We start from the raw sequence: 12642 nt of genomic DNA on the forward strand, positions 1-12642 counted from the left end.
CAAATTTGACCTCTTTTAAGAATAATAAATAATAACTACATTTCATTCATAGGATCATAGATGCTGGAAAGAATCCTTAAAACATCTAGTCCAACCCCCTCATTTTTTTTCAGATAAGAAATAAAGCAACACAGAAAGGCTAATTTGCTAGCTTAAGATCACATAGGCACTAAGTAGCAGAGTCAATATTCAAGCCTAAGTTATTTAAATTTCTGAAACAGAAATCTACCTTCTTATTAATGTTATTTCACTTGACACATATGCAGGATCCTTCCACTTCACTATCCAATGAAGTGAATCTTTCCCTTTAGTATCACTTTTGTTAACTTATTGTAAACAATTTTTCCAGGAAAAAAAATAGATGATATAATAGTTATACTTCATTTCCCTCCAAGATGCTCTCCTAGACTTCATAATCTCTAGAAACTCGGTATCCTGCAAAAGGACATATCATGGGGTGGCTAGGTGGCGCAGTGGATAAAGCACCAGCCCTGAAATCAGGAGTACCTGGGTTCAAATATGGTCTCAGACACTTAATAATTCCCTAGCTGTGTGGCCTTGTGCAAGCCACTTAACCCAATTTGCCTTGCAAAAATCTGCAAAAGAAAAAAAAAGACATATCACCTCTAAAATTCATACCTCCTCAGTAATATTTAACCTTCCTCAAACTGTAGAAGGGGGTCAAAAGACATCAATAGGGCTTTTCCCACATCCTCCATTTAAAGAGGATTCCTTGACAATGACTTCATCATTTCCCAACCTGTCTACAGGACTTCATCATGCTCTTACTCATTCTTCCTATCCTCCAAGATTTTAGCTTCTTTTTATGTGTTATTTTCCATCATTAGACTGTGAGTTCCTTGAGGGTAGAGATTGTCTTTTACCCTTCTGTGTATTTCCAGTACTTAGTATAGTGTCAGGTACATGGTAAATGTTTAATAAATGTTGATTGACTCTGACACAAAAATATTCAATTCTAGACAGCTAAGAGTTTTGTAAAAATTACTATAGTCTTTAAGATACCCTTCAATTTAACATGTTCAAAGATTATGGTATGCCATCATTCATAGACTATTGCATGGGTGGAAGAAATGTGCTAATTTTTTTGACAACATTGACCAGACCTGTGATGTCATGCGTATAGAGTACCACCAATAAGGAACTTCCATTTGCCAGTAAAGATTAGCACCTGAATGTAACATATTTAAGTAGTAGAGGGTTGAATATGTCACTAGAAAGTTAAAAAAAACTTTTCATTAGGGGATGGGAGGGGGGGTATTCCAAACTTTCTTATTATCTCAGAGATATGTGTCAGGTGAAATATCACTAATAAGAAGGAAATATTTATTTCAGAAAGCAGCTTGGGGAAATTAAAATACTGAAATAGTCTAGACATAATCCAGACCACCAGGTCCTATTCCTATTCAAATCTGAGTCATTTATTTTCTAACTAATGTTCATACAAGACATCATGATCTTAGACATCAGCTTTGTGAGCGACCCATTCAAATGAATATGCCATAAACTAAAGTATGCTTCAATTATGGATACTTATGATGAACTCTCATGCATTTTTAAAAAATGATCAAAGAAAATTTTACCATACCTGTTTTACATATGAAACATACACACAAATCATCATTACCAAATGTGATCTAGTAACAATTTAATTTTTGCCAAGGGAAAAAAAATATTTTTCAAGAATCATCTGAAATATAATTATACCAGAAAATTCCAAAACATTTTTTCATTTTTCCTAACTACCTACCTGAGAGACTCCGCCATTCGTCTCAAGTCTTCATTCTGTTGTTTTAAGCGTTCAAGCTTTGCAAGTATCTTGGAGAGTTCTCTGCTAGAGTGATCAGGATGATCATTGTCCCGTACCAAGTGTCCACCTATGTAAAATAACAAGGTCCCCCAAGCAAAGAGAATGAGCATAATCCAACGCCAGGAACCAGTCCATGGCCTCATTTTCAAGTTCTCAACTCTCTCCCTTTGTGTCTAGAGCTCAAAGAGCTGCAAACAACATGGTGACTAGGACAATAGCACAAAGGTGGACTGGTTGCCCTTTTGTTAAATTTCAGCACATGATGCTTCCACCAAATTAGTATCTGATGGGAGTCCTGAGGCAATTTCTTTCAGAAGTCCTTCTGGTGTTGAGTAAGAAGCTTTCTTTTCAAGTCCTTGGATTTTACATTCTGTGGAAAGAATAAGAAATGAACTTGATGAAATGATACAGATTTATGGATGACACAATATGCTGATATTAAATCAGGGATTCTTGGATGTTTATGTGTCTCACAGTCCTTTGGCAGTTTCATTAAGGGCCCAAGGACCCCTTCTCAGAAAAATTTTTTAAATGAATTAAGGGGAATCCATTATACTGAAATTTAGTTATCAAAATATTTTAAAACAAAGTTCATGGAACATCTGAAATCTATTTATAGTCCATATTAAGGAAATCTGTCTTAACAGAAAGGCAATAGTGGTTGAATAATCAGAAAAATTAATGGATAATATTATTATTCACATCAAGCAAAAACAAAAAAAGCTTTTTGGTATCCATAGGAAATCAGATCTCCATACATATTAGCTAGGTCTGTCCAAGATAACAACACAATTAAGTTCTTCCAAGTCTAAAAGTTCCTTCATACTATTATCACCATCTACCACTTCACACATGAAAATGTCAAGATTTTTATCTTGGATAAGGCAATTATCAGGAAATGCCCTCTTCTACAAGTTTTGTACTATTATTTCCTCATTTTCTTCAAAAGAAATAAAAGCATTATCAAAAGTAAATGACTGGGGGCGGAGCCAAGATTGCCACAAGAAGGGATCCAGTCTTAAGCACTCTCTGATAAAACTTAAAACTAAGGACTCTAACTAAACTTTCAAGAGACAGAACCCACAAAGGGACCCAGCAAGGCAGTTCTCCTACTCAAGGTAACCTGGAAAAGAGCAGAAAGGCTTTGCTCCCCGGGGTCAGAGGGGCAGCCCGCCAGAGCGAAAGAACTTCAGCCTCCTGGAGGCAGCCCCAGGGCACTGGGAGCCCCAGTTCACAGCAGCGGGGGAATCTCCTGAGCTGCACCCTGGGGAGCACTGGGCACAAAATGGGGCAACAGCGGGGGACCTCTGCAAGAGCGAGCAGGTGGAGCCCAACACTCAGGGCACACAGCCAGCAGCCTGGTCTTTCTGCAGCCCGGATTCAGAAACAGAAGCAGGCAGAGCCAGTAAGCAGGAGCCCCCAGGGCATGAGCCCATTGAGCTGAGGGAGGGGAGTGAAAGAGAGAGACTGCAGAGCTCTGTCTTCTGCCTCTGGAACAGGACTCTGGGGCTCTGACCACATTCAGATCCTAATTGCAGTCTAGGCCCCCTCATAGAAGAGCAGGGCCCCCCCAACCTCAGCCCCATGGCAGAGGGGGGCACTTATGGTCATTCATAGACCAAGAGGGAGGACAGAGCCTCACACACTAAGACCCTTGTGGGAGTGTCCCCAAAGCTCAGGAAGCACCCCAAAACCAGGCCCACCCTGGGAAAATGTGCAAGCAGAGAAAGAAGAGGAACACCATTGAGGAATATTTTGCATATGAGCCCAAGAAGGATCAAAATAATCTGAAGATGAGGAAGCACAAGCTCTGGCATCTAAAGACTCCAAGAAAAAAAGAAATTGGGTTCAGGCTATGACAGAGCTCAAAAAAAGACTTTGAAAATCAAATGAGGGAGTTGAAAGAAAAACTGGGAAAAGAAAGGAGAGAGATGCAGGAAAAACATGAAAATGAAGTCAGCAGCTTAGTCAAGGAAATCCAAAAAAATACTGAAGAAAATAGCATGCTAAAAAACAGCTTAGGTCAAATGGATAAACAGTTCAAAAAGTTATTGAGGAGAAGAATGCCTTAAAAAGCAAAATTGGCCAGATGGAAAAAGAGATAAGAAAACTCTCTGAGAACAAATTCTTCAGACAAAGAATAGAATTCAGGGAGATTGATGAATTTGCCAGAAATCAGGAATCAATACTTCAAAACCAAAAAAATGAAAAATTAGAAGAAAATGTGAAATATCTCATTGAAAAAACAACTGATATGGAAAACAGACTTAGGAAAGATAATTTAAAAATTATTGGAATACCTGAAAGTCATGATCAGGAAAAGAACCTTGACATCATTTTCAAAGAATTACTACAGGAAAATTGCCATGATATCCTAGAAGCAGAGGGCAAAATAGAAATGGAGAGAATCCACCAAACCCCCCGAGAAAGAGATCCCAAAAAACCAACCCCTAGGAATATTATAGCCAAGTTCCAGAACTCCCAAGTCAAAGAGAAAATAGTACAAGCAGCCAGAAGGACACAGTTCAAATATCGTGGAGCTGCAGTCAGGATCACACAGGACTTAGCAGCAACTACATTGGAAGCTCGTAGGGCTTGGGATATAATATACCGGAAGGCAAAAGAGCTTAGAATGCAGCCAAGAATGAACTACCCAGCAAGGCTGAATGTCCTCTTCCAGGGAAAAAGATGGACTTTCAATGAACCAAGGGAATTTCAAATATTCCTTTTGGAATGGCCAGAGCTGAACAGAAGGTTTGATCTTCAGATAGAGGACTCAGGTGAAGCATGGAGAGTGGAGGAGAAGGGGAAAATATCAGGGACTTGATGAACTATATGCATTCCTGTATAGAAAAATGACACTGATAATATTTATATGAACCTTCTCAGTTAATAGAGCAGGTAGAGGGAACTTTCATAGTTGAAGCACAGGAGAAAGCTGAATTTGAACATAAAATATGGTGTAAAAATGGAGTCAATAGAAAAAAAAGGGAAATGGAATGGGAGAAAGAAAAAGGGGAGGGGGAATAAGCCAAATATTTCATATAAGAAGATTTTTTTTATTACAATGAGCTATTGCAATGATATGGAAGGGGGGAGGCAAGGGGGAATGAGGGAACCTTTGCTCTCATCAGAGGTGGCTAGGAGACAGCATATATACTCAATGGAGTATAGGCATCTGGAGTAAGAAGGAGGGGGGAGCAGGGGGAAGGGGTGGGGATGTGAATAAAGGAGGAGAGGATGGACCATGGGGGGAGAGTGGTCAGATATAACACATTTTCTTTTTTACTTCTTGCAAGGGGCTGGGATTGGAAGGCCTGCCCAGGACCATAGGGCCAGGTGGATTCTGGGCCTAAGGGGTAGTATGGGGGCTCAGGGCCTCTTGGCCCGAGGACCAGGGATCTGTATGCTGCACCACTCAGCGACCCTACAGCAGAGTCAGAGTGAAAGGAGAGAGAAAATATAGTACATGGTAGTGGAGAAATAAGAAAGGAGGGAGTAGCAATCAGCAATGGCAACGTTGGAAAAATATGGAAGTAACTTTTGCGATGGACTAATCATAATGTGATCCACCCGTGACAGAGTTGTTGGTGTTGGAAGAAAGACTGAAGCACATTTTTTATTATTATTATTTGGGAGAGAGTGCAGGGCAAATGGGGCTGGGTGGCCTGGCTGGGGCCACATAGCAGGGTGATATTTGGGTGTCTGAGGCCGGATTTGGACCCGGGTGCTCCTGGCTCAAGGGCCAATGCTCTGTCTGCCACCCAGCCACCCCTACTATTATTACTATTTTATTTTATGTCTTTTTTTTTCTTCTTTTTGGTTTTTGCAGGGCAGTGGGGATTCGGTGGCTTGCATGTCACACGGCTGGGTGATTGTTGGGTCTACGGGGCTGGATGTGGGCTCGGGTGCTCGTGGCTCCAGGGCTGGTGCTTCGTCCATTGCGCCACCTGGCCATACCTACAATTATTACTATTAATTTTTTTTCTCTCCCCTTTACTTTATGGCCCAAGCAAGTCTATATTCATGGGGGGAGAGAGGTATTTTGTTTACTCTTAAACAAGAATATTTTATTAGTGTAAAAAAAATGTGTACAAAATGAAAATGAAAAAATGAAATAAAAATAAAATATAAACATAAAAAAGTAAATGATTGCAACTCTTCAATCCCATGCCTTATCATTCTTTTACCCTTTCTCCTAGTTTAGTACCTATTTACAGCATTTACCTCACAGTTGATATAGGAAGGTTGCTACTTTCTGAAAAAAAATCTACCAAAATAAAGCTGGTAAGGCAGGGATCTTAATAGACATTAAGAAGCTGGCAAATGCTACCTCGAGTTTTCTTCATTTAAAAAAAAATATGTACCTTTTCCCCTAGGCCTTTTGAAACTAAATTTCCAATTTTACTTTTCATTTGCTTTAGAATTTCCTTTAATATCACAAAAAGGTTTCCCTTTAAGGACAGGAGCAAGAAAAGGTAATTTTTTAAATTATATGGAATATTTCACAGTTACAGGGAAGAAGCCATCTATCAAACCAGGGCTTTTTCTAAAAAATGACTAAAAGAATAAGAAATCAAAGATTTTTGTCTTTTAGTAAACAAAACAGAGGGTATAATAAACAACAGAGTGAAAAAAATAAATTAAAAAGAAAGAAAAGGAAGAAAGAAAGGATAATATTTATAGCAGCTCTTTTTGGAGAGGCAGAGAACTGGAAATTGAGGAGATAATCCATCAAGTAGGAATGCCTGAATTAAGTTATAGTATATGAATGTTATCAAGTACTATTGTACTTGTAAGAAATGTATTTCTATGTAAGAAATCATGAGCAGACTTTAGAAAAAAGACATGCATGAACTGATGTTGAATGAAGTGAGCAGAACTAAAAGAACAGTGTACACATTAATAACAACATTATGAGACAGATTAATTATGATGGATGTAGCTGCTCTCAGCAATTCAGTGATCAAGGACACAATTCTAAAAGATTTATGCTGGAAAATACCATCCAGCTCCTGTATGGAGTGTGAATACAGAGCAATGCATGCTATGTTCACTTTTTTTTAACTTATGTTTTTCTTTCACTCTCAAGGTTTTCCCCCTTGGTTCTTATTCCTCTTTCACAACATGACTAATATGGAAATATGTTAAACTCAATTGTACATGTGCAGTTTTTACCAAATTGTTCACTAACATGCATAGGGAGTAGGGAGAGGAAGGTGAGAGAAAACATAAACTTGCAAATAGATGAATGCTGAAAAGTACCTTTGCATGTGATTAGAAAAAAAATTATAACTTTTTTTAAAATAGGAAGGAAGGGAGGGAGGGAGGGAGGGAGGGAGGGAGGAACCCTATGTTAAAAAAGGATTTCTCTCTACTTTGGAACTCAAAAACTAAATTATATTTTAAAAGGAGTGATTATTTCCTATTATCCCAGCTGCAACCTCTCTCTCTTTGCTTAGCCAAGTAACAATAACAACAATAGCTAGCACTTATAGCCCTATAACAGGTGAAGTAAGTGCTGTTATTATTCCCATTTTACAGATGAGGAAAGTGAACTTCAGAAAAATTAAGAAACTTGCTGAGGGGTTACAAGTATCTGAGTCAGAACTTGAATTCAGGTCTCCTTGAATTTTTAAAGACATTTTAGCCATGGGGCAGCTAGGTGGAACAGTGGATAGAGCACTGGCCATGGAGTCAGGAGTACCTAAGTTCAAATCTGGTCTCAGACACTTAATAATTACCTAGCTGTGTGGCCTTGGGCAAGCCACTTAACCCCAATACCTTGCAAAAAAAAGAAAATAAAAAAAAGACATTTTAGCCATTATGCTATTTAACTGTACTTTTTCTCCAGTACTATTGCAGGAGAGTTCTTTTTTTTCCTATGATGAATCACAAATCAACCCAGGAATGCAGGTATAAAAAGAAAAAAAAAGCTTATTAAGAAGTCCTTACAACTGCAGGAAAGTGCCAGAGAAAGTTAAAAGATTCTAAAAGCCACATAGGTTTTAGGTATTGCAAATTAAACAGGCAGGTCAGCTGGTGATTATTTTGGGTATAGGAGGTCAGAAGGAAAGGGAGCTTAACACCCCCCACCACCACCAAGTCTCCATACCCACTCAGGGTCCATGGGAAAAGTCAATGTTTTAAGAGTTGTCCAAGACCTGCATTGGGAGTGGTCAGGGATCTTGTATTGGACAGTTTGTTTCTGGTCAGGATAGTCGAGGTGTTTGATAGCTTTGGCCCTACCAGTGAAAACATGGCCAAGGTCACACTGAAAGTCAGTGCAAAGTGTGTTACAATGATCAGTAATATTACTGGATTTTTGACAGTGCAAAATACAAAATTTATTTCCAGTTACAATAGTCACTATGCCCATGTACTGTAACTGTAAAGTACAATAAATCTTGAGTAGGTTTATACGCATTTAAGAGGTTGAAATGGGTCCAAATAAGCAACCAATCATTTCAGTGAAAGATTATTATCTTTTTTCTATGGTTCTATTAAATAATGTTTAATTATGCCCAATTGTATTTTCTAACTTTACTTCATTTATTCAATCTGTATTTCACCTAATATTCTTCTTTAGTTTTCTTATCTCTACCCTAAGTGAGCTCTCCTTTTTCATCTCTTTTTGAACCCTCAGTTGACCTAATAAGAACTTTTAAGTTTTCCTAATATCAAAGGGAAAAAAATGAACTCTGAAATATATTCTAATAAATGAATGTGATTCAACAAGTCAACAATAACAGGATCAATTTATATTCAAATCATTAATATCTGTGTTTTTTAGAAGAACAGATGGGACATTCTGAAATTCCTCTCATCGTGTACCTTAAAACCACTGTTACAAATACTCTGTTATACCAATGAGTCCTTCAGAGAACCCAGTCTTTTCTCTTTTGAAGACAGCAAGCCTACAAATCAATTTTGAGTGAGAGTCATAATTTCCTCCAAAAACAAAGGAAAGCTTAAAGGACTATTTAAGTAAAGAGCAGTAAAAGTGCGTGCAATAACATTTTACTTAGAATTACAATGATACACAGTAGCTATAAATCTGCAAAGCTAGAGGCAAAACATACAAGAAGACACTCAGACAAAGACTGGGATTTTACAGAGCCATAAAATTAGGCCTACAGAATTTAGTTTAAACTGACACCAGTGGATTTCAGAAGGGAAACACAAAAACTCAGCAAAAATACTGAGACCTGGTTAAATTATTACATTGTATATAAAAAAACAGTTATTTCCTGATCTGTCACCTGAGTTAGAAATTATAGACGCAAAATATTTGTTAATTCTATTCATTGGAAATATTTTCTAATTCTAATAGTCTTCAAGGAAAAATATTTCCTGTCTAGATTTCAATTCTCTTTTAACGTAAGGATAAAATGAAATGGCAAGACCAAACCAAATAAAGAAACATGGAACTGAGAAACATGTCATCTCCAATGACCCTTATTACACCTACAGTAGTGAAGTTGGAATATTACCGCTTTCCACCATTGAGTTACCTCCCAAATATGAAACAAATGATTTTGCTTTGCATGTGACTCAATTTCCTGATTTATATAATCCAGGCAGTAAATTAACATTTATTAAGCATCCACTATTTGCCAGGTACTATACTAAGTTCTGGAAATACATAAAGTGACAAAATACAAGAACTTTGCCCTCAGGGAGTTCAAAACCCAATAGGAGAGAAAACACGCAAAAATATACTTCAAAAAAGTGATAGTACATGAGAAAATTGCTTTAACAAAAGAAAGTCCTGATCCATAAGAAAACAACAATACCACTGCAAGACCTTTATGTCCAAATAAGCTACAGTGTTTCTATATTTAATAATTCACATTTACATATTTTACAATTTGCAGATTTGTACCACCCACACACTGCATTAAAAAGAGTTTTGTTTACATAGAAGAAAAGTCAGGAAAGGATTCCTTACTTGGATTTTTCCTTACCCAAAGAATTTCTGATGTAACCTTAAGGTTTCTAAAAAGTTTCAAGATGGGGTGGCTAGGTGGCACAGTGGATAGAGCACCGGCCCTGGAGTCAGGAGCACCTGAGTTAAAAACCATCCTCAGACATTTAATAATTACCTAGCTGTGTGGCCTTGGGCAAGCCACTTAACCCCATTTGCCTTGCAAAACCTAATAAAAAAAAAGTTTCAAGACAATGTGCATGGCAAGGCATTATGGTTGTTGAAGGGACCAATGAAGAATGAATTGCTCACAAATCAAAGCATCCCTGAGGTACCACCTCACACCTCTCTAACTGGTCACTATGATCAGTAAAGACAATGATCAATGTTGGAATGGATGTGGGCAATCTGGGACACTAATACATTGTTGGTGGAGCTGTGAACTCATTCAACCTTTTTGGAGAACAATTTGGAATTATGCCCAAAGGGTAACAAAAATGTGCATACCCTTTGATCCAGCAATACCAATACTGGGTCTATAGCCTGAGGAGATCATGAAAAAGGATAAAAACATCACTTGTACAAAAATATTCATAGCAGCCCTCTTTGTGGTAACAAAGAATTGGAAATTAAGTGAATGTCCTTCAATTGGGGAATGGCTTAGCAAACTGTGGTATATGTATGTCATGGAACACTACTGTGCTATTAGAAACCAGGAGGGGGGCGGAGCCAAGATGGCAACAAGAGTGGAGGGTGTCCTAGGAGCTCTCTCATAAATCTTTGAAACTAAGGACTTTAACTAAATTTTCAAGAGAGAGAACCCACAGAGGGACCCAATGAGGCAGTGCTCCTACTCAAGGTAACCTGGAAAAGAGCAGAAAGGCTCTGCTGCCCGGGGTCAGGGTCGAAGGGGCGGCCCACCAGAGGGGTGGCCCACCAGAGCAAAAGAACTTCAGCCTCCCCGAGGCAGCCCCAGGGCACTGGGAGCCCAGCTCACAGCAGCGGGGGAGCCTCCTGAGCTGCACCCCGGGGAGCATGGGGCACAAAGTGGGGGACCACTGGGGGACCTCTGCCAGAACGAGCACGTGGAGCCCAGCCCTCAAGGGCACACAGCAAGCTGCCTGGCCAACTACATTCCAGATCCAGGAAACAGAAGCAGGCAGAGCTGGTAAGCAGGAGGCCCCAGGACATGAGTCCTTTGAACTGAGGGAGGGGAGTGAAGAGAGAGAGACTGCAGAGCTCAGTCCTCTGCCCCTGGAACAGGACTCTGGGGCTCTGACCACATTCAGATCCTGATCGCAGTCTAGGCCCCCCCATAGAACAGCAGGCCCCCCCACCTCAGCCCCGTGGCAGAGGGGAGCACTTATGGTCATTCACAGACCAGGAGGGAGGACAGAGCCTCACACACTGAAACCCTTGTGGGAGTGTCCCAAAAGATCAGGAAGCACCCCCAAAACAGGCGCAGGCTAGGAAAAATGAGCAAGCAGAGAAAAAAGAGGAACACAATTGAGAAATATTTTGCAAATGAGCCCAAGAAGGATCAAAACACTCAGTCTGAAGATGAGGAAGCACAAGCTCCTACATCTAAAGACTCCAAGAAAAACAGAAATTGGGCTCAGGCTATGACAGAGATTAAAAAAGACTTTGAAAATCAAATAAGGGGGTTAGAAGAAAAACTGGGAAAAGAAATGAGAATGAGAGAGATGCAGGAAAAACATGAAAATGAAGTCAGCAGCCTAGTCAAGGAAATCCAAAAAAATGCTGAAGAAAATAGCATGCTAAAAACCAGTTTAGGTCAAATGGATAAAACAGTTCAAAAAAGTTATGGAGGAGAAGAATGCTTTAAAAATCAGAATGGGCCAGATGGAAAAAAGAGATAAGAAAACTCCCTGAGGAGAACAAATCCTTCAGACAAAGAATAGAATTCAGGGAGATTGATGAATTTGCCAGAAATCAGGAATCAATACTTCAAAACCAAAAAAATGAAAAATTAGAAGAAAATGCGATATATCTCACTGAAAAAACAACTGATATGGAAAACAGACTTAGGAAAGATAATTTAAAAATTATTGGAATACCTGAAAGTCATGATCAGGAAAAGAACCTTGACATCATTTTCAAAGAATTACTACAGGAAAATTGCCATGATATCCTAGAAGCAGAGGGCAAAATAGAAATGGAGAGAATCCACCAATCCCCCCGAGAAAGAGATCCCAAAAAACCAACCACTAGGAATATCATAGCCAAGTTCCAGAACTCCAAAGTCAAAGAGAAAATATTACAAGCAGCCAGAAGGACACAGTTCAAATATCGTGGAGCTGCAGTCAGGATCTCACAGGACTTAGCAGCAACCACATTGGAAGCTCATAGGGCTTGGAATATAATATACCGGAAGGCAAAAGAGCTTAGAATGCAGCCAAGAATGAACTACCCAGCAAGGCTGAATGTCCTCTTCCAGGGAAAAAGATGGACTTTCAATGAACCAAGGGAATTTCAAATATTCCTTTTGGAATGGCCAGAGCTGAACAGAAGGTTTGATCTTCAGATACAGGACTCAGGTGAAGCATAGAGATTGGAGGAGAAGGGGAAAATATGAGGAACTTAATAATGATGAACTGCATGTATTCCTGTATAGAAAAGTGACACTGATAATACTCATATGAACCTTCTCAGTTAATAGAGCAGGTAGAGGGAGCTTTTATAGTTGAAGCACAGGAGAAAGCTGAATTCGAAGATAAAATATGGTGTAAAATTGGAGTCAATAGAAAAAAAGGGAAATGTAATAGGAGAAAGAAAAAGGAGAGGGGGAATAGGCCAAGATATTTCATATAATAAGATTTTTCTTTATTATCATGAGCTATTGCAATGATATGGAAGGGGGGAAGGC

At 39.1% G+C, this 12642-nt stretch overlaps 1 protein-coding gene and 1 long non-coding RNA gene across 3 annotated transcripts in view; both read right to left on the reverse strand.

The window, feature by feature from the left end:
- Positions 1-12642, reverse strand: part of LOC141522575 (uncharacterized) — a 369684-nt gene that overhangs the window by 244717 nt on the left and 112325 nt on the right. The window lies entirely within an intron of this gene.
- The window catches only part of FUT8 (fucosyltransferase 8), a 268893-nt gene that overhangs the window by 229972 nt on the left and 26279 nt on the right, over positions 1-12642 (reverse strand). For both annotated transcript variants that reach the window (XM_074236102.1, XM_074236101.1), the window contains exon 2: positions 1769-2198. In XM_074236102.1, coding sequence (XP_074092203.1) covers positions 1769-1971 — 203 coding nt within the window. In that variant the 5' untranslated portion in view covers positions 1972-2198. The remainder of the gene's footprint in view (positions 1-1768; positions 2199-12642) is intronic.

Source organism: Macrotis lagotis, chromosome 4 (assembly GCF_037893015.1).
Source record: "Macrotis lagotis isolate mMagLag1 chromosome 4, bilby.v1.9.chrom.fasta, whole genome shotgun sequence".
Lineage (NCBI taxonomy): Eukaryota > Metazoa > Chordata > Mammalia > Peramelemorphia > Peramelidae > Macrotis > Macrotis lagotis.